The sequence below is a fragment of the Narcine bancroftii genome, chromosome 4, assembly GCF_036971445.1.
Source record: "Narcine bancroftii isolate sNarBan1 chromosome 4, sNarBan1.hap1, whole genome shotgun sequence".
Taxonomy (NCBI): domain Eukaryota; kingdom Metazoa; phylum Chordata; class Chondrichthyes; order Torpediniformes; family Narcinidae; genus Narcine; species Narcine bancroftii.
This window is the reverse complement of record NC_091472.1, coordinates 187,772,529-187,795,240: the sequence shown is the minus strand read 5'-3', so window position 1 is coordinate 187,795,240 and position 22,712 is coordinate 187,772,529. Positions and strand designations below refer to the sequence as shown.

General features: G+C 38.9%; 1 protein-coding gene across 1 annotated transcript in view; it reads left to right on the top strand.

The window, feature by feature from the left end:
• kntc1 (kinetochore associated 1) overlaps positions 1 to 22,712 on the top strand; it is a 207,699-nt gene that overhangs the window by 9,114 nt on the left and 175,873 nt on the right. Inside the window, exons 2-8 of the mRNA XM_069933231.1 lie at positions 10,655 to 10,798; positions 11,409 to 11,529; positions 13,869 to 13,984; positions 14,375 to 14,447; positions 20,708 to 20,785; positions 21,097 to 21,131; positions 21,225 to 21,329. Of these exons, the coding sequence (XP_069789332.1) occupies positions 10,667 to 10,798; positions 11,409 to 11,529; positions 13,869 to 13,984; positions 14,375 to 14,447; positions 20,708 to 20,785; positions 21,097 to 21,131; positions 21,225 to 21,329 (660 nt within the window). The 5' untranslated portion in view covers positions 10,655 to 10,666. The remainder of the gene's footprint in view (positions 1 to 10,654; positions 10,799 to 11,408; positions 11,530 to 13,868; positions 13,985 to 14,374; positions 14,448 to 20,707; positions 20,786 to 21,096; positions 21,132 to 21,224; positions 21,330 to 22,712) is intronic.

The following is a 22,712-nucleotide window of genomic DNA, read 5'->3' as shown; positions in this document are numbered from 1 at the left end:
TTGATGTGGTTCAAGTAATCGTGGCTCAGCAGAAGAAGCAGCAGTGAACTAAGCACGCAGCCCTGGGGGGCTCCTGTGCTCAGTGTGATAGTCTTGGAGGTACTGTTTCTGATCTCAACTGCTTGAGGTCTCCCCGTCAGGAAGTTGAGAATCCATTTGCAGAGGGAGGTGTTTTGTCTAGCATGTCCAACTTCATTATCAGGTACTGAGGTATGATAGTGTTGAATGGCGAACTGAAGTCAGTAAACAACTTTTGAACATACAGGTCCTTATTTTCCAAGTGGATGAGGGCTAAATGAAGGCTGGTGGTGATAGGATCGTCCATGGAGTGGTTTGGATCTATATGCGAACTGCAGGAGGTCCAGTAAGGGGAGGCAACGGGTGCTTGATATGTCCCATGACGAGCCTCTCAAATCAATTCATGACAATGGATGTGAGTGCAACAAGGCAGTAATCTTTTTATTTTTTTTTATTTTTCACACCATAAATCACATTAGCCATGATATACACTATTTCTTTTCACACATATACAGTGACTTTTTCTCCCCCCCCCCCTTTCCTCCCAAACCACCCCCCCACCCCCCCCTCTCATCCATTTTAGGTATACAATCTAGGTTGCATTAAGCCAGTCAGACAATGTTGTCATTCAACAAAATTACACCAGAAATTCTACTGAGTCCATTCTTTTCTTTCCTTCTCCTTCCATCAACTTAGGTAATGTTTGTCCCCGGTAGGTTTTCGCTATTGTATTTAATGTAAGGCTCCTATACTTGTTCGAATATTTCAATATTATTTCTTAACCAATATGTTATTTTTTCTAATGGAATACATTTATTCATTAAAATTTGGTAGTTTCTTCCTTTTAATTTGGTTATGTATTCCATTAATATTTAAAGACATATAGTTCAGCGTAGCCCTTTTATATTTTGTTTATCTTCTCTTTCTGTTTTTCCATCATTACCTTTCTTCCTTTTCCATTTCTGTTTTCTTATTTTCAACTCTTTATAAGACAACATTCCTACAACATCCAACATTTTCCTTATTCTCCTATTTCTATCTTATTTATCCCCAATCTCCCCATCACCTCTTGAGTTGTCCTTTAACCCTTGTCGGACAACTACATCTCCCCTCTCCATTTGGATTTGCGAATCCACTCGCAAGCATCAACTGATTTTGCAGTGACCGCTATTTCCCCCCACCCCGCCTCCCCCAGAAAAGATTTCACTTTTCATATGTCACAAAGGTCACTCTTTTAATTCCCTCCTTATTCTCTCTATTCCATTACCTTCCCTTATTAATTCTTGTCTATACTATCTATATTTTCCTCTAAGTACAGATACATTCATGTATGCTCATTGTCTCTATTCACTCTTATACCTCTTTACCCGCATACATATCAATCGTGATCATTTTTACTCTCATTACCCGTCTTCATCCCTCAGTCTATTTTTGTCTTTACCCACATACATATCAATCGTGATCATTTTAACTCTCATTACCCGTCTTCCTCCCTCAGTCTATTTTTGTAATTGTTCTGCAAATTTTAAGGCAGTAATCATTGAGGCAGGACACAGTTGACTTCGTTGGCACAGCGCTACTCAGGGAGATGTTAAAGATGTTGGTGGGAATATCTGCTCGCTGAACTGCACAACCCCTGAGCACTGCTGGGAATATTATCTGGTCCAGCAGGATTGACTTTGCCTAGTTCTCTCTTAACATCAGCCACTGCAAGAAACAGCACCTGATCGTTTGAAGGAGGGGTGGTCTTCTCTGTTGCCACATCGTTTTTCACCTCAAACCGTGCATAGAAGTTGTTCAATTCATCTGGGAGGTAGGCATCACCAGCACATGGAGTAGTCTTGTGGTTAGTGATACCTTGGATACCCTTTCACATGTGTCCTGTATCATAGCTGTCCAGAAAGTGACTGTGAATGCTCTGGGCCTGCACACGCTTATCCTCCCTGATGGCCTGAGACAGCTTGGCTCTTGTCATTGCTAGGGCTGCCTTGTCGCTCACTCTGAAGGCTGTGTCTCAGTTCCAGAGCAGCACACGCACCTCTGCAGTCGTTCATGGCTTCTGATTAGAGCAAATAGTGATAGACTTGGGCTCAGTGACATTGTCAGTGCACTTATTAATGTAGCTGATCAATGTTGCCGTATACACCTCCAGATTTATGCAGTCGCTAACAGTTGCTTTTCCTTGAACATGTGCTAGTCAGTGAGCTCAAAGCAGTCTTGAAGTGTGTAGCGTGTCAAATGAACCAAAGACTTGTTAGTTCAAACCAAGACTTTAATCAGCAAAAGACTGGAGCGTATTACAGCACAGTCGACCAGTCCAGACTGACCTGGGTCTGGTTAGGAGCTGCCCTTTATGACCTGCCAATAGGCGTGGCTACGACTCTCAGCCAATCACAACTATAAGCAAATATACATTGGTGATAGTATCCTGTACCATCACAAAGTGCATGAATGGTCCCCCCTGGCCAGGTTTTAACCTTCTTCAGGATTGGTCTGTATGCTGTGATTAGCAATACAGAGATGTGGCCTGAGTGATTTTACTGCTTTCCTGAAAATCTCTTGTTATGATGTAGTTTATTGCTTGTTTCAGGATTTTGGTGTCTGACATATTGACCAAAGGGGTCTGATTGGGTGTGATCAACCCTGGGAATGTTGACCTGGGAAAGGAAACAAGCACTGGTTTTCTTTTCTTGCTAATATATTTGTAGAATTGTGTGAAGATGTTTTGTTTCTGAAGTGCAAGGGTGGAAATCACTGTTGCTCAGTATATCATTTTTGTACTGCGTTTGAGGTCTTAATCTTCAACTCTATTTTGTTTTAGATAGCAGAAAAGTATACCATTACACTGGTATATCATTACACATGGTTGCAAGGGTAGGAGGTAATTGGTGGAGAAGGGAGAGAGGGCACAGCAGCAAGCAAGGGGAGGAGGGATGGTAGTATACCATTACACACGCTGAAACTAGTAAGCACTCTGAACCTGGTGCTGGCTGCACACCTGGCCCACATTCTCAATCCCCTACATTTCAGATTTTGGCTCCAAATGCATACCCAGTTCATCCTCCAGATCCTGGCCATGCTGGTCCCTGCTTCAGCCACAGACTGATCATCTCTGGAGTAAAACACAAAAGTCTGCAGACACTGTGGTTGAAGTAAAAACACATTGCTGGAGAAACTCAGCAGGTCAACAGTGTACTTTATATAGCAATACATAACTGATGTTTCAGGCATGAGCAGTTCATCAAGGCATGGAAAAATGTCGGCAGACATCCGAATAAAAACATAAGTGGGAGGCTTGGGGGGCGGATCATGGTTGCAAGGGTAGAAGGTAATATTAATGCCATCCGACTAGAGAGTGCCCAGACGAAAAATCAGGTGTTGCTTTTTCATTTTGCATGTGGTATTTGTGGGATGATATATGAGGCCATGGACAGATGTGTGTGTATAGGAGTGGGACGTAGAACTGAAAGGGTTGGCCACTGGGAGTTCCCTGTCACTTGTGTTAGACAGTATGAAGGTGCTCAGCAAAGTGATCTTCCAGTCTGCGCCCAGTCTTTCTGGGCCACAAAGGGAGCATCAGATGCAGTAAATTAATCATGCAGATACACAAGTGATGTGATACACAAAGTCTGTTTGGGGCTCTGGACTGTGGTGAAGGAGGAAGTGAAGGTGCAAATGTGGTACCTCCTGTGGCCACAGGGGAATGTGCCAGGAGGGTTGAGTGCACGAGGGAGTCATGGAGGGGGCGTTCCCTATGGAAGGTGGAGAGGGGAAGATGTGTCTGGTCGTAAGATCTTGTTGTAATTGCCAGAAATTCCAGAGGATAATGTGTTGGATGTGGAGGTTGGTGGGGTGGTAGGTGAGAACATGGGGAATCCTGTATTTGTTGCATCTGGGGGCAGAGGTGGTCAGGGCATATGAGCAGGAAATGGAAGAGATGTGGGTGAGGGTTGAATTGATTGAGGTGGAGGGGAAGCCACGTTTGTGAAGAAGGCAGACATTTCAGAAAATCTGGACTGGAAGACCTCATCATGGGAACAGATAGAATCCTTGCAGGAGACAGGGTGTGAGGAAATGTCGGTGAGGTGGTTGGTGGGTTTGTAGTATATGTTGGTGGAAAGCTTGTCTCCTGGGTTGGAGACAGATCCAGGAAGTGGAGAATGCTGTCAGAGATGGAGCAGGTGAGTTTGAGATCGGGGTGGAAGTTGGCAGCAAAGTGAATGAAGTTGACAAACCTATCATGGCTGCATGAGGCAGCCCTGATGCAGTCATCATTATAACGGAAGAAGAGTTGAGGGGCCTTACCTGGGTCGACTTGCAGCATGGATTGCTTCACAAAGCCCACAAACAGGCAGGTATAACGGACCCATGTGGGTACCCATGGATACTCCTTTGATTTGAAGGAAGAGCCATGAGTCAAATGAGAAGTTGTTTAGAGTTAGGATAAGTTCTGCCAGGCAGAGGAAGGTGGTGTTAGAGGGTGACTGGTCAGGTCTCTGGTCCAGAAAGAAACAAAGTGCTTTAAGACGTTCTATATGGGGGATTGAGGTATAAAGGGTTGAGTTCACCCAGTTCAGGGAATCTGAAGTCATTGAAGTGATGGAGGGTGTATGAGGTATCACGGATGTAGGTGGGGAGCAATTGGACCAGGGGAGAAATGGTAGAGTCAAGGTAAAAAAAACTAGTTTGGTGGATCAAGAGCAAGCAGAACATGGGTTGAGCCACACAAAACAAAACTGCCCACATTTCCGATTTTGATATTCCTGTATATACTGACTTGTTGCAACAAGGTCTAGTTTGATAATTTGAGTACCCAGGAATGCAGAAGGTAACAAATATATCCAAATCCATCATAGGCTCTAGCCTCCCAACCACTGAAGAGAACTATGAGATGCTATCTCAAGAAGGCCACCAAAATCATAAAGAACCACCATCCCCTTGGTCACATCCTCTTCTTAGTGCTATGTTCAGGGGAAAAAAAATGGTGAGCTGCTGTGCAGACCTGGGATAGCAGAGAATGGAAACAGCACTGCTTTGAAGAATTCAATAGCCTGGGTCCTAATACTGGCAACTCTACGGCTTTAAATGGTCTGTTAAAGGAGCCAACTATGTTTTATTTTAAAATACTGCAACCATGGATGCTGCACCCAAGATGGTGGCTCCAATGCTCAGCAGCGGCAGCAAGGGGTTTCCGACTCCTGGAGAGCAGCAGTCCAGTACAGGGCACCAAAAACAGGAGAAAACTGTTGCAAAGAAAAAGCATAGGAAACAACCCTGCAGGACGTGGGAGTGGACTACAAGGAGGTCAGCGGCTGAAGAATCCACACAGGTTGCGGGTGATGTGGTCAGGAGACCTACTGGTGCAGTGGGCTGCTGGAGACTTGTTCATGGGAACCAGGTATTGAAACCAGGATTTGAGAAGATGCTGACGGCTACAAGGGCTCCTGAAGGGCCACTGGTGCTGAAGGCTTCCTGATTGTGTTGAACTTTTGGATTTGCTCAGGTTGCCAATGGATTGAACAAGAGTCTGTGTGGCTGCAAAGGTGGCCGGAGGTTTGGAGATGAATCCTGAGGATCCTCCCATAAACCAGTGGTGTGAAAATGTTGGCCCAGGAAAATTACCTGGAGTAGGGCTGCGTATCTGGATCATTTACCCAGGCTTCCCTCTCCCAAGCAGGGAAAGCATTGTGACATCAGCGCTTACATGCTGTGTCACCGCTTGCGTGCCTGCACCATCGTGTAATCATTTCGGCACTTAAACTCAATTTGCCTTCAATAAATCAGTTCATTCTGCTATTTTCCTCTTGCATTTCTAAAGACCAGTACATTCAAAGTCCAAAATTTAAAATTTCATTAAATAGTTTCCAAGCCTAACATAAATATTTAACTGTGCTGAGGCTTATTACCTTAAATGATAAAGTTCTGACTTGAGCAAAATAATTTTTGTTCCTATGATTTTAAAGAATTTTGGTCACCTGGTCACATTTGCCCAATATTTAAGAATGTGTGCTGTGTAAGAAGCAGTGCTGTGTAAGAAGGTAGAAACTCACGTGAATAGGGTGGTGAAGAAGGCTTTTAGTATGCTGGCCTTTATCAATCATTGCATGGAATATAGGAGTTGGGAGGTGATGTTGAGACTGTATAAGACGTTGGTGCGGCCTAATTTGGAGTTCTGTGTGCAGTTCTGGTCGCCTAATTATAGGAAGGATATAAACAGAGTGGAGAGAGTGCAGAGAAGGTTTACCAGAATGTTACCTGGGTTTAAGCATCTAGAGTATAGGGAGAGATTGGACAGATTAGGTCTTTATTCTTTGGAGCATAGAAAGTTGAGAGGGGATTTGATAGAAGTATTTAAGATTATGAAAGGGATAGACAGAGTGGATGTGGATAGACTATTTCCGTTAAGAGGAGGAAAGATTAAAACAAGAGGACATGAGTTAAGAATTAAGGGGCAGAGGTTTAGAGTTAACATGAGGGGGAACTTCTTTACTCAGAGAGTGGTTGACGTGTGGAATGAGCTTCCGGGAGAAATAGTGGCGGCGGAGTCAATTGTATTATTTAAGAAAAGGTTGGACAGGTATATGGATGAGAAGAAGATGGAGGGTTATGGGCATTGTGCAGGGAGGTGGGACAAGAGAGGGGTGTTTGGTTCGGTGCGGACTAGAAGGGCCTAATGGCCTGTTTCCGTGCTGTAAATTGTTATGTTATTTTAATCGTGATTCATTTTGCTGTCCTTCAAGAAGAGCTTTTACTCAGTAGGTTGCACAAGTGCTTTCAGAGTGTCAGTGCTGATTTTCTATTTAAATAGCTGTGTACCCTTCTCTTTGTTTTAATCAAAAGACACACAGTCTTCTGATTTCTTCCTGCTGAGTGCGCAATGCATCACTTATCTCTGGGGGTGCTCCCCCCTGCCAAATTGCCGGGGAGGGCAAATTACAGGGAATTTGGACTGTGGTTGAAGGGCTGTGAGGTCCTGCCTTCCCAGGAATTTCAGCCAGATTCAAGTAGGGTCACTGCTCGCCCATGGTGTGAAAAGGCCTAGTGACTCTGAAGGGACTCTCTTTTGTTTCTCTTACTGTAAGGGGGCATTGGGCAGCACTTATGGTGACCTTTTGTCTGCCTTATGGTGGGCAGAAGGCAATTTTGTGTCATATTACATGTTCTGTACTATTATATGACAATAAAGGAATCTTGAAAACCTGCCGATCAGCTCCTCTAGGTTGAAGAGCAGTTTCTTTCCAATGGCTATCATGCTCTTGAACATCCCTGACTACCCTAATTATTAACTATTCTGACACAACAAAAAGACCTGTCCACACTATTGAAGTGCTTCTATTTTTCACTTGATTTACCATAACTGTGAATGTTTATTATTTATCTACCTTTTATATTTATTACATCTTTCAGAACACCAATGTATACTATTGGAGTTTTATTTAATGTACAGTACCTTTTCAGCGGCAGCAAGTAAGAATTTCAGTGTATATGTACATTGTGCTCATGTGTATGACAATAAAACCAATTATCATCAGTAAGACAAAATTCTTTTGTCCATTTGTGCTCTGTTTTGAACATTGTGCTCCATTGCAAATGGTGCATTTCAAAAGCTTGGACACTGATAATATTTTTCAAAGAATACATCACATTGACAAAAAAACCCTTTGATTTCAGAACTAAATTAATGATTTAATTGTTTTGTCCAGGCACCTGCCCATATTTTACCCTTTCCTTAATGAAGGGCTCAAGCCCGAAATGTTTGTTATGCAACCGCTGCAACCGTGTCTGCCTGTCCCGCATCGGACTTGTCAGCCACAAACGAGCCTGCAGCTGACGTGGACATTTACCCCCTCCATAAATCTTCGTCCGCGAAGCCAAGCCAAAGACAAGAAGATTAAGGACACTGTGTGACCGGCTGAGTTTCTTCAGCATTGTGTTTTTATTTCAACCATGGTATCTGCAGACTTTTGTGTTTTAGTTCTTATTTAGCTACTTACTGTGCCTTACTGGCAGACATTGAGATCACCTTGAGATTGAGCTTCCTCCCTTTTCTCCAGTGGTGAAGAAGAATTACTTCTTTGTGGATCTTCCAAATCTGCACCTTGGAGATTTGTGACTTAAATTGTTAATTCTACAAAGCTGAAATCAAAAGTTTAGCGAGCAGACCAATGACTAAATTAGCTACAATATTATTGAATGGTGGAACAAGTTTCATATTAGCCAGCTCTTAAATGAAAATACTTGTTTGTGAGTCAAACCAATAAAGCAAGACGCACTTAAAATCATACAGCATAGTTGGTCATGAGCAGAATTAATTTGTACCTCAGTAAAGATCTGGACCCTTTGCAATTCACCTGCCATAATCGCTCTGCAGCTGATACAATCTTACTGGCTCTCCTCTCACCCTGGATCATCTAGGCAACAGCAACATGTATATCAGGCTGCTTTTCATCGACTACAGCTCAGCTTTCAATGCCATCATACCCTTAGTACCAACCAGCAAGCTTCAAAATCTGGGCCTCTGCAACTGGAACATTGACTTCCTCATTGGAACATACCAGAGTGTATGTTAATTTGGTGTAAATTGGGCGACGTGGGCCGAAATGGCCTGTTACCCTGCTGGATATCTAAATAAAATTTAAAAAAAAAAGACCACGGTCAGTAGTAACAGGAAACAGTGTCTCCTCTTCACTGACAATCAACACAGATGCCCCTCAAGGATGCATGTTTAGCCCACTCCTCTACTCGCTCTACTCTCATGAATGTGCTCAATTCAAATGCCATCTACAAATTTGTCTGTTGCTCTTTTTACAATGAGATCCCACAATACTGCTGTAAAGAAGAATCGTCATTAAGCTGATTTTGTTTTTTACACTGAACCAAACAATGCTGGCCTAATGCTGCCCCAGTGTGTCATTTTACAAAGCACGCCAGCATTCCGGGACCAAAAGAGGTGTGATGTGTAACATAACAACGTCGAGGTCTAGAGTGATGGCTTGTCTGTTTTGCGTAGATGTCATTTCAGCGCTGTGACTACCTCTGCTGCCAGCTCTGATGACATTGGCCTCTTTCCCCCCCCCCCCCCCCCCCCCAATTCTGAGTTCATAATACTTACACAGAATGGCGTGGCGCAATATTCCTGCCTTGAAGAGGCTGTATAAAAGGGGCTAGTGACACTACGGTCGTCAGCAGAATCACAGATGACAACTTGGATGCTAACAGGAGTGTGATAGATCAGCTGGTTGAGTGGTCACAACAACAATGTTGCATTCAACATTAGTAAAACAAAGGAACTGATTGTGGATGAGGAGGGGGGAAATCAAGCGAATGCAAACCAGTCCTCATTGAGGGGCTAGAAGGGCAAAGTGTTAGGAACTTCAAAATCCTTGGCGTCACCATCTCTGAAGATCTATCCTGAGGCCTCCATGTTGCTGCAATCATGAAGAAGGCTTGCCAGTGGCTTTACTTCATGAGGAGTTTGAAATTTGGTAAGTCATCAAAGAGTTTTTCAAATTTCTACAGGTGTACTGTGGTGAGCATTTTGACTGGTTGTATTGCTGTATGGTATGGAGGTACCAATGCATAGGATAGAAAAAGGCTGCAGAGGTTGTGAACTTGGCCAGCACCATCATGGGCATCAATCTTCCCTCCGTTGAGGAAATCAACCAAGAGGCAGTGTCTTAAGAAAGCAACCTCTATTCTCAAACACCCTCGCCACCCAGACCATGCCATCTTCTCATAGCTACCATCAAGAAACAGGAACAGAAGCCTGAAGACGAACCCCCAACAGTATAAAACAGCTTCCCCTCTGCCATCAGATTTCTGAATGGACGATGATTCACAGACTCCACTTCACTTTTCTTTGCTCTAAGTTGTTTTTATTTTTTTTTAAAGTAATTTATAGCAATTTTGCACCTGGAATGCTGAAGCAAAGCAAATTTCGTGACACATTCATGAAGTTAAAATCTGATTCTGTATCTGAATTTGTATTGGTTCTTTAAAAGAGCATATTAGTCCCAATCCATTGCTCTTTTCCTAGACCCTGCAAATGTTGACTATTCAAACATTGCCTTGGTGGATTTATTTCAAGAAACTTTGCTTCTCCAATGTTCTACCCTCCATAAACTTGGTAAAGCGAAAAATTTCTGCCTTTGCCCGAACTTACACTGACCTAATGTATTTGCTGACTGCTTTGGCTTCTGGGTGCGTTAACCATATAACCATATAACAATTACAGTACGGAAACAGGCCATATCGGCCCTTCTTGTCCGCACCAATTTAAGTGAACTCCACAAATCCCATAGAATGTGGGTTCTCATTCATATTTGCAGATTTCTCCTTCACTTCACTGCTACATATTTCTGTTACTTCCTTCAGCCTATCAGCACTCAGATATTGCACTCCTTTTTGTTTCTTGAGCTTCCTGATTTTCCTTTTGTTTATCTTCAGGTGCTCAAACTATGTTCTGAAATTGTCTCCATAAACTGCTGCGCTATGTCTTTTTTTAAAGCTCATTAAACCTTTTGGTTATCTGACAATTTTTGAAATGTTTTGTAACTCTTGCTATTTTAAAGATACCATCCAAATGAAAGTTAGTGATAGGTTGCAAGTAATGTAGCTGTATTTTTTTTGATTATAGCAATTGTTCAAGATGTGGAGTGGCATTGAACTTCTAACAAATGATGACACAGGCAATGGTCGATTAAACACTGAGGCCAGAAAAGAGAGTGGAGCTGCCCTTTATCAAGTTGATACAATAGTTAAAATATCCTCTTCAACAGCAGTAAGTTTTTAAAAAAACATATATTTGTGTGGGCACAAGAAAGGAAAGTGATAACTTCAATAACAATAAAGCTGTGGTTATGATTTAATTATTCTGTATTTAGAATAATTAACGTGACTTGGAGATGAAAAACATTTGCCTCTATCAAAACATGAAATCACTTCAATAATTGTACATCACTGTTAGATTCTCAATTACTAACCTGGGCATACATTAAAGAGAGTACAAATGAGTGATCATAGGTTGAATGGTAAATAGTACTTTGGTTTGCTGCATGATTTCAATTTGTGTTGATACATAAAAACTAGAAATTGATATATATTAAGGAATTTAAGGAATTAATTAATTAATTAAAAATCTGGTGCCATGTGGGCTCTCTAGTTTTGACTTAAGCCATACGTACTAAACTTTGACGTGTTTTGAAAAATAAATGAAATGAATGATTTGTCATTTTCTAGCCTTGCTGTCCCATGTGGATTTGCAACCTGAGCTGATTTTGTGAAACCAAATTAAATTCACAATGCAAATTGTCACGCTGTTAATTTGTTTCGTTTTTAACTGACAATTTTAATTGCTGTTATATAAAACCTAATACTCATTAATTACTTAGGTATCAGTCAGTCCCAAACTTCATGCTTATAGAAACGCTGATGGCTGTGTGGTTGTTGTGGACCAGTCAGTGCTTGTCATGGACCAAATTTGTCAGTCCGTGCTGCTGCAGCTTCAGTTTGGTGAGTAATATTGGCTCAATGGTTATTTTGTTTTAAGTCCAAAATATTCCAGAGAATTGTGGAAGAAGACCCCCAAAGCAGCTTTCAGTGGCATCTGAAGAGCAGTTAGTAGATTAAAATGTTAAATGTGCAGTGAGAAAGTTTCCAGACTTCCAGCAGACTTTCTAAGATGTCCATTTTGCAGATAGTTTTGTTTGTGTGTGTAAATAAGTACAAGCTTCTGCTTGTGTTGAAGCTTAATGCAAGATGTCAATTACTTTGAAATATTATCTTTATTGGCTGATATGAAAATACAACTGAATCTGGTTAAATTTCAAATTCTTCAATTTCCTTTCAGTCAGTGAATCAGGATTGATATCTTAACTCCTGTTTTAAATATGTTTCCACATAAATACCTGTAACATTGACATTTAAGCTAATTTGGGATCTGAAAGGTGCACACATGCCTATTGAATTCTAAAGCCCGTGCTCTTAAAGATATTACTCCTGTACTGCTTAACAAACAAGCCCTTTGTTGAGAAATGATTTCTTAAGGAGAAACTTAAAGCATTTTCTGTGGATTGCAACAGCAAAATACAAATTAACTAATTTGGATCAAGCATTTTGAGAGGCCATACAAAGGAATGGAGAGTGGAATCACTCAGGACAATGTGCTTTTAAGCTCAACAAAAAGAGAGTTAAATGAGATAAGAGCATGTGAAAGAGTTGACATGCAACATTCGTCTTGAATATAAAAATAAAACAATAAGATATAGGAGCAGAAATTGGCCATTCAGCCCATTGAGTCTGCTCCACCATTTAATCATTTTCCCACTCAACCCCACTGCCTGGACTTCTCCCACTTAACCTTTCATGCCTGAGCAAATCAAGCACCTATCAATCTTTACTTTAAATATACCCAATAACTTGGCCTCCCTAATTGCTTGTGGTAACAAATTCCATAGATTTGCCACCCTCTGGCTAAAGAAATTCCTCCTATTTTCTGTTCTAAGTTGTGCCCTCTTGTCCTAGACTCTCCCACCATGGGAAACCACCTTTCTACATCTACTCTTCCCATGCCTTTCAACACTCAAAATGTTTGAATGAGATTCTTTCCCCCACCACCCCCATTCTCCTAAATTCTATCATTCCCAGTATCTTCCTTGTGAATTTCCTCTGAACCCTCTCCAATATCAGAACATCTGCTCCAAACGAGAAGCCCAAAGCTGCTCACAATACTCCATGGGGTTTCATCAGTGTCTTATAAGCCTCATATTCACATCCCTGCTCTTGTATTCTATTCCTCTTGAAATGAATGCCAGAATTACATTTGCCTTCATCACCACCAACTCAACATGCAAGTTTTCCTTCAGGGTATCCTGCACGAGGACTCCCAGGTCCCTTTGCATCTGGCTATTTTCAGTTTTCTCCCCATTTAGAAAATAGTCTGTCTATTTTTTTTCAACCAAACTTTCTGACATTATGTTTAATTTTCCACTTTTTTGCCCATTTTCCTCATCTGTCTGTCATCTTTCAGCTTCCCAGTGTCCTCAATGCTACCTGCTCCAACTGCATCTACCTCCTATTATCTATTTGAGATTATAGTATTACTAGTCCCTTTTCCACTGGCATGCCAGTTAATTGGATGTGAAATGTCCCAGGATAGGAAGCCCTTTGTGCTGTTTCCACTGGACCACCCATAACCCTAATTGCTTTTCCACTAAACACGCTCATCCCCGAGTGTTCTACCTTCAACTGGAAATGGGTGACTTTCAGCGGTCTCTTTTCTACTGGTTTTATCAGCATGATGGCATCAGCAAACGCTGGGGATATGAGTATGGGTAGAGGTGGTTATTCCCCAGTGTGAAATTATGTCATTTGTTGCTGGCATTCAAACAGTGTTCCTTTTCCACTAGACAATAAATTCCCAGTTAATTCCTGGGAAAGGGTGCCAGCGGAAAAGGGGCTAGGTACTCAAGCAGGTTTCAAATATAGTAATTTCAATAGTGTAAGGTTATTGTAAGGTTCTTTTCTCTCTTCTCCATGGAGCACTGATAAATTGACGACAGTGGGACTATACCTCTTCTTATTGTCTGAATGTTGCTGGGGTACAATTCCATAGTGTTGATTGTTCTATTTCAATTTCTGATCTTGCTTGAAACTAAATTGAGTTTTGGCAGATTATTTGATTGTAATTTAAAATAATTTTGTCATTGGACAATTTCTGCATTCCAATTATATTTGCTCATGTTTTCTCCATTCTGGAACACTTTTAGATAATGAATTTCAGAAAAAAATTCTGCCTTTAAGCCATTCTAATTTAATATATCTGATTTTTTTTTTTGTCATGTCAACTATAGATACTGAAGTGGATGTAGTGGCACTTTGTCAGGAAGGACAGTTTCTGATGGTTGGTGAAAGAAATGGAACTCTTCATCTATTACATGTAAAGTCCAGACAGACATTATTAACTAATGTAAGTTGACATTTACTATTGTAATTGGGAGTAGTTAAGAAGTCTTCTGTTAACAAAACATTAAAAAAAACCTTTTTGTTATAACGAATGGTATTCTTTGTTGCATTCCAGATTCTTGATTGCTTTAAGAATTTTGGATTCTAATTAAGGATTAAATCCAGATAATTTGTACATTCAATTTTGCTTTGAGAATTGTAGTTGATCGCAAGGATAAGTATTTGCTAACTTTTTGAATAAGACATGGATCATTTAATATTTTTATTACATCAGACAGAATTAATAATTTGCCTTTTTGCTATTGATAGAGTGATTTAATCAATTATTTTTGAAGATGGCATTTAATTATGCAATAAATAACCACATTCATATACAGTTTCTCTTTGTTGGCAGTCATTGATGAAGAACTCTTTGAAAGGAAAGACTTACCTAAGTCTTATTTTGGAGGAGGAATTCCTTAATTCAGGTGCTGTTATATTTTTAAAGAGCAATTGAAAAGTAGGCTTGAGAATGAACATTTTCTTTCATTTATTTTTACCATATTTTGACATTATAAAACAAATTTTGTTGTTGATATCCCAGTGGATTTTTTTTCTTAAATTTCTAATATCAGAAATTCAATAGATTTTTTTTCTTTCTGGAGCAGAAAGTTCTAATTTAAAGTCTGGTTTTGGCACTGTTCAGAAGGCCTTTCTTATTTCCCAACATCAATGAAAAATAATTAAAAGCCAAACAATAGTAAGGTACAAATTTAGGTGTTAAATGAGTTATAAATTTAATGTTTACTTATTACACCTTGTTTCTACACACTACTCCACCTGCAGACAAAGGAAGTAATATGCATGTCAAGGCTCATTTATTCCTATTATATTGAAAATACTTGGTAACTCCTCATCATACTTGATGACACATTGCTTTAAATATGTTGTATTGATACAATACTCCACCTGCAGGCTAATTAAGTGATTTGCAACTTTAGCTTTATATTTCACATATTTAGACATAAACCAAGATACAGCACATATCTATCCATGTGCATGTTAAGGCCTATTTATTCATCTTGCATTTCAAATCTTAACCTATAAGGTGAATTGACTTATTCTTGATTAGGTACATTTTTTATTGACCATTGTACTAATCTCTGATTTGTCATAATGTTCAATTTGACATCATTGGCTGATTTTGTGATCGGTTGATTAAATCCAGATAATTTGTACATTCAATAATAACTATTCTAAAATGGTATTGAATAAAGTCTTTTCAGTCTAAGAATTTAAAAAAATTGCAGATGTTGGATATCTGAGATTAAAAACACAAAATGCTCTTAAGACTTTGCAGTTTAGACAGTGTGGAAAGAGAAACTTTGCTTTTCAATCCGTAGAATGAGTTTCACCACCGTTATATACAAATTTTTACAGAGGTGTGGTGGAAAGTGTGCTGACCAGCTCCATCACAGTTTGGTATGGGAACACCAACACCCCTGAGCATAAAGCTCTCCAAAAGGTAGTGGACTCAGCCCAAGACATCACAGGGAAAACCCTCCCCACTATTGAGTACATCTTCAGGGAACACTGCCATTGGAGGGCAGCAGCAATCATCAAAGACCCACACCACCAGCTCGCACTCAATTCTCGCTGCTGTCATCCGGAAAGAGGTATAGGTGCCACATGACTCACACCACCAGGTTTAGGAACAGTTGCTACCCCCTCCACCATCAGATTCCTCAACACAAACTCAATGAGAGACTCATTTAAGAACTCTTACTTGCGCACTTTCTTGATTTTTCTTTTGTACTCTCTGTATTGCAGTCAGTTTATTTATATTTATTTTCTGTTTAGTTATTTTATTTGTTTACATTGTATGCAGTTTATTTTTTGCACTACCAATTAGTGGTAATTCTGCCATGCCTGCGGGAATTGTATGTGATATCATGTAGGTACTCTGACAATAAAAGCTGAAATCTGATGTTCATTTTTGCAAATGCATATATCCATTGGTTGCATTCTCTTTTAAGTTCATTAAATTAGGTCTCCATACTATATTAAAGGTAAGTTAACTATTTAGTATTATTGGACTGACGTAACGTTAACGACATCTGAGCTACATCTATTAGCTTTTATGGCTAGGCGGCGGTTTTGCTTAGATGGAGGGACGTTACTCCACCAAATCATGTTCAGTGGCTACATGACGTCATGTCATGATTAAATTTAGAGAAGATTAGATGCTCAATTTCCAATTTGAATGTAAATGTTCAAACACTGTGGGAACCCTTTTAAATTACTTTTATAATCTTTGATTTCTTATGAAGGAAGAAATGTTGACTAATGAGGTAATTTATCAATCTGATAAGAATTCTGTCAATATCAATACAATATCTGTTTGATTAAAATGTGGAGTACCTTGGATGAAATTATATGATTTTATTGTAATTATCCTTTTGAATTTTAATGTATCCATATGCACTCTGTAGTTTTGGATGTGAAATTTCAATGTTAATAAAAATATTGAAAAAGAAAGAGCTCCATATGAACCACATTTGAACAAAGCAAAAAATGCAGATGCCTGGTAATATTTAGCAAGTTGGACAGCATCTGTGAAGAATGGAGGTCTTTGTAGATCATGGAGATCTTTGGTTATTGGTTGACCTGCTGAGTTACCTTGCAATTTTTTTCTCTCTTGTTCATTAAGTCCTAAGATAGGTCAACTCAATCTACCATTAAGAACTCTGTATTTTCTTGCCTTGATTAACTCTTGTTTCTCAAAGTACTTCATAACCTTATGCCATTTTTAAGGTTAAGTTAAATGGCCTGCTCATCCAAAAACACCTGCTTGTATTGTAACTTGTGCATAGTCCTATTCATCCAGCACCTCCTGGCTTCTGTTAGCATTGATTCAAATTTAACTTTTATTGAGTTCAAATCCATTTATGAACCCAAAGGACCCCAAAACCCAGCAGCAACAGACATTCACTAAGACAAGTAGTTTTTAAAACAAAAGTTGTTTTTAATCAACTTTAGACATAAAAATAGAATCAAACTTTAACTTATCTCTATACTTAACTAACCCAAATTAACCCCCTTCTAATTCTAAGTGCACATATATGTAATGTGTGTGTAAATTTAAGAAAAGTTCTTTGGTTCACAGTTCAATCTCACTTCCAACTTCTCTGGATGCAGACAATTCTTATACTGTGCACAGAATTTAACAGGTATAAAGTTGACCTGGCTTTGGTGCTCAAAAGGTAAATGTTTACTGCTCAGGAAGGTTCTTGTAGGGTTTGCAGAGAGAGATTTATTGTTCCAGGATTTCCACAACTGAGGTACCACCATTAGTCACCTCAATGTCTCGCTGATGAAACTTGCCCCATCAGGGTTCTCCAGATGTTACCTCTTTCTTTCAGGCAATCACAGAGTTCCTTTCTGTTCCTTTTATTCCAAGGGAAACATCAGACAGATGGCACTTCCAGCCGTCCACTGCTCTGGAGCTTTCTGTTTCCAACCAGCTTTTCCTGGCTTGCACTGTTCAGCTGCTTTCAGTGTCACACACTCTAGCTGAGAGAGCTTCTTGAACCTGTCCTCTCTCTCTCACTCACTGAGACTCCCAGAAAGTCCATGTGACTCTCCCACTTGCAAAAAAACCCCCACCTTCTTCAGCAAACCACAGGAGTTCTCCTCTCTTGGTCAAGCTGTTGTCTTGGGTAAAAAAAAACCCGGGGTGACCTTTCTCTGAGCACTTTGCAGAAAGTTCAGAAGCCTTGTAGTTATCCAACCATCCAGCCTGTCTCCAATTCCAAACAATGGTCTTTTCATTTCATGACATAATTTCAATTAGCAACAACTTGTGAAATGTGCATAAAAGTCTCCAAAGATCCTGCAATGTTCCTGAATATGAATTCTTCAGTCTTTCAAATAAGATCTGTTTTAAAATGTGTGTATTTATGTAACCTACTCTAATTTTACCAAATTCCTCCCAATATTTATCCATTACACCATCCATGGCTTCAATTTTCCTCTCTTTGCATCATTTATTCCCAAGTAACGTGTTGCATTCCTGTTAAGCCATTACGCCACAAGTCTGAAATGTCTGTTTTCTATTGTAATCCTCAATACTATTGTTTCACTTTATATATACTGGTTATGATTCTTTCATTTCATTAAATATTCACCCTAGCACTATTCATAATTAAACAAATCGAATATATGCTGTATCCTGTCATTAATAAAAACCATTAAACATTATACTAACTTGAAAAATATGTGGGAAAATTTGGGTAAAGTCAGATTCCATGTTAGGTAATTCTTAACCCTTTTGTGTATTTTTGTGATCGTCCAATTTGTAGCTTCTCTAGCTTTGAGCTGATTAGCCATAAAGTTCTGGAATTTCTATCTTAATCTTCTCTGCTGTTGACTGGTGTTTATTTTAATATAATCTTAAAACTGCTAATTAAGATTTTAGTGATCAGCTCTAATATGTCATTATAATATGCCCAGAGGACCCCAAAACCAAGCAGTAATAGAAATTCACCAAGACAAATGGTTACTTAAACAAAAAGTTGTTTTTAATTAACGTTAAACATAAAAACAGGATCAAACTTTAACTTATTACTATTAAGAGCACGTGTATATAATATGTGTATAAGTTCAGAAAAGTTCTTTCATTCACAGTCCAATCTCACTTCTCACTCTTCCAAGTTCACCAGTATCAGGCAATTCTTGTACTGTGCACAGAATTTAACATTTATAAATTTCACCAGGCTTTGGTGCTTGAAAGGTAAATAGTTACCGCTCAGGAAGGTTCTTGTTAGTTTTCAGAGAGAGACTTGTTGCTCATTGGACACAAACTGATTCCTTCTGATTAGCCACTTCAGTGTCTGCCGAAGAAACTTGCCCCATCAGGATTTTCCAGATGATGACCTCTTTCAGGTCACCACAGAGTTCCTTTTTGTTTCCCTTATTTCAAGCGAAACATTATGCAGCCAGCCAACTCCTTTTGTATGGACCACAAAGGCATTGACCAGACTGAACGAAGAACTCACAATCCATCTTCAAATGGGGTTTTTCCACAAGCTTGCCAGCTTGTCATATTCCAGTTCCAGCTGCTGCAGCTGAACTGGAGAACTGAGAACTCTCGCTTTCTTTCTCACTCAAAGAAAACCACTTGACCCTCTTAGAACAGCGAACTGCATTCATACTGCGGCACCAGACTCAATCTTCCGAGTTCATTCATCTGTGGCTTTCCAAAACAATAACCCATTACTCTACAGCATGTCCAAATAACACCTACTTGTGAAGTCTCTATAGGCATTCTTTAAAGTTTTTGCAAGGCACTCTGAGCCTGGACTGTCTGGCTTGAGCAGAGCTCTGGTATTTTAAATGAGATCTGTGTTGTGAAGTGTTTGTTTGTGACCTACTCTTTTTAAAAAAGACCCCACAATTTATCTCCTTCAAAACATATCTGTATACAATATGAAATATAACATAATTTGTCTAACTTACTGATATTTGTTTGCCAGGTAAATTTGCTGTGCACTTCCTTTTTTTTAAAATAATTTTTTATTTTTCACACTATGAAACATATCAACCAAAATATGTACAAACGTTTCTCATTAAATTTACACAGTGGTCTTTTCTCCCTTTTTTTTCCCCCTTTTCCTCTCTCCCCTCTACCCACCCCCTTCAAAAACCCATAAATATTCAACATATACAATACAATGAAACCATAAAACAATATCTTCACACAAAGGAAAATAAACAAGAAAAATGTGTCATCTATTTATTACACACTGAATCTAGTCGTTTTGTCTTATCATTTTCATTCTTATTTTGGGGGATGGAGGTCGTAGGCAAGCTCTCTGATATGTTCCATGTATGGTTTCCAATTTGTTCAAACATTGTGACTTTATTTTTTAAATTATATGTTATTTTTTCCAATGGAATACATTTATTAATTTCCATGTATCATTGCTGTATACTCACTCATGCTCTCTTCCATTTTCCAAGTTGACATCTTGCATTTTTTTGCTATCGTTAAGGCTATCATAATGAATTTTTTTTTGCACTTTATCCAATTTGAGGCCTAATTCTCTACTTATTATGTTACTTAAAAGAAGTATCTCTGTTTTTTTTTGGTATTTTTTTTTGTAATTTTATTTAGTATCTGATTTAATTCTTCCCAAAATGTATTCACTTTCATACATGCTCAAGTTGCATGTAATGTGGTTCCCATTTCCTTCTTACAGTGAAAACATCTATCCGATAATGTTGAATCCCATTTTTTAAAATATTTGAGGAGTAATATATACCCTGTGTAACCAATTATACTGTATCATGCATAACCTTGTGTTTATTGTGTTCTTCATAGTTCCACAACATAACTTTTCCCATACTTCATTTTTTATCTTTATGTTTAATCCTTTTCCCACTTCTGCTTAGGTTTATAGTTTATTTCATTTTCCTCATCTTGCAGCTTAATGTACATGTTCGTTCTAAATCTTTTAATTATCATTGTGTCTGTAATCACATATTCAAAGCTGCTTCCTTCAGGTAATCTCAAGCTGTTTCCCAATTTATCCTTTAAATAAGCTTTCAATTGATGATATGCAAACATTGTACCATGAGTTATTCCATATTTGTACTTCATCTGTTCAAATGTTAATAAATTATTTCTCAAAAAACAAATTTCCGGACTCCGATTCAGTGGTGGTAAATCTTTTCTTTCCCCTTTTAGGCACCTACTATGCAGTCTTGCTAACCAGCACTGGTTTCTTCTGGGTTTCCTGTCTTCAGTTTGCCAAACTTCAAAAAGGTAAAATACTTGTATTACATCTAATGCTGAAGTACAAGCTTGCAAGATCTACATGGTGAAGTAGGTATACAGCATGCTTGAATGCAGGAGGTGGGATGTCACACTGTAGTTATAAAACTTGTTTTGCTGCTCTTCATTAGTATTTGTGCCTGATATCCATTGTTGGATACCAAGTGTCCTACTGAATGATCCTCCTGTATGACATCAAACTTCTCTGATTCATTTTTGAGCATTGTTACAGAGATAGTAATTTTTAGGTCTTCACATTTCAGTACTATTTATTTCTGATGCTTTGCAATTTTTCTTTACAGCAATTGAGACAAAAGACTATGATACAACAAGAACTGTAAGAACTCTATAGAGTGTCTCAAGATTATCTATTTGTAGTACGAGAGGTGTTTTGCTCATAATTTCAAAATGTGTTATCTCTTCACATTAGTTGAAGGAACAGATGAAAATCAAGTTTGTGCAGACTGAAGATAAGCACAGCTGTAACCATGCTGTGGTCGCCAGTTTGAAAGATAACATTAAACTGTTTGTTGGGGTAGGTTTGGCTTGTTATTTGACATCTTTAACTGTTTTTTGGGATCATCAATAAAATGTGCAACAGAAATCTAACTTGACAATTTCTGATATAAACTTGCCAGTTTTGTTGAAAGAATTGAGATTGCTTAAACACTTGTTCATTTCTGAACCTTATGTTAAATCATTGAGTGTTTTAATTTTGGCAGGTGTTCTTGAGGGTATCAGTTGTAATTGGTGAAGGCTCTGACAATATCTTTTTCCACTGTTTCTCAGTGGGTCCCCCACCCCCCCCCACCCCCCCCAGTTACAACTGGGAGAACCCTCATGGATATGGGCTTCAAGTTGGGTTCTGTGTGCAAAGATTGTTTGCTAACAAGTATGATGTATTTTGTTATAATAAGTCATAAACAGAAAAACATCTCTGGAAAAAAATGAGAAACATTAGATTAAAGCTTCCTCTTTCAAACTCCTAAAGAGAATAATTGCTCTACAGTTGCAAATCAAATTAATCCAGATAAGCCATTTACTGGTGTCTTGGAACTGTCAGGAATTTTGACTTCAACTTTTTTGGGGAATGTTTTTATTTGCATGAATACTCGTTTTTCTACTGTAATAACCCTCTCCAAATAACTTTGGATTACTGTGACAAATGTTAATTAATATTAACCCAGAATTAATATGGTGTGATCTTAAACCTAGTTGGTCTGTAAAATGATATTTCTAATTTAATCTCATTTAAATATTCACATTTTAGTCACCCTATTTTCCCTGAAATTACTATTTGAAAGACCATAAACTCAAATTGTTATTTGTCCTCACTGAAAACGATGATCAAAATCACTGCCACTCATATTCCTAACCTCCAGCTGTTGCTACCATTTCTATTTAGTAATATCAGTTTGTTGCCCATTGCTACATCAGAAAGGTGTTGTAACTGAAGTGCCAGTTGATGAAGTAGACAAAGACGATGTGGTCAAACAATAATCATGGCTTTTATTAGCAGAAACTCATGGAACAATAATGAAAGACAATAGGTGCATGTACAGTTATATCCAAGGGGAGTGTCATTAACAGTAGAGATAATGCACAGCCAATGTTAGTTCAGCAAGGCTCGCCAGAGGGGGGACAGGCAGCTTGGCAGACATTCACCACAGTCTCCCCCCTGTAGAAGAAGGGTTAAAATCAAAAGGACAGCTGCTAGGAAAGACTGAGGCAAGCGATATATGTTTGGCATTGAGAATACTCTAATAGCCAAAATACGCCAGTATCTAGCAAGCAATCGAAATATAATGAGATGTTTTATGAATATGTCAGCCTATCAGGTTGTTTATAAATTCTGGTGTTTCTTCTCAAAACAGGTGGCTCCTTTGCAACCTTGGGAACTGGTACAGTTCCTGGGTCT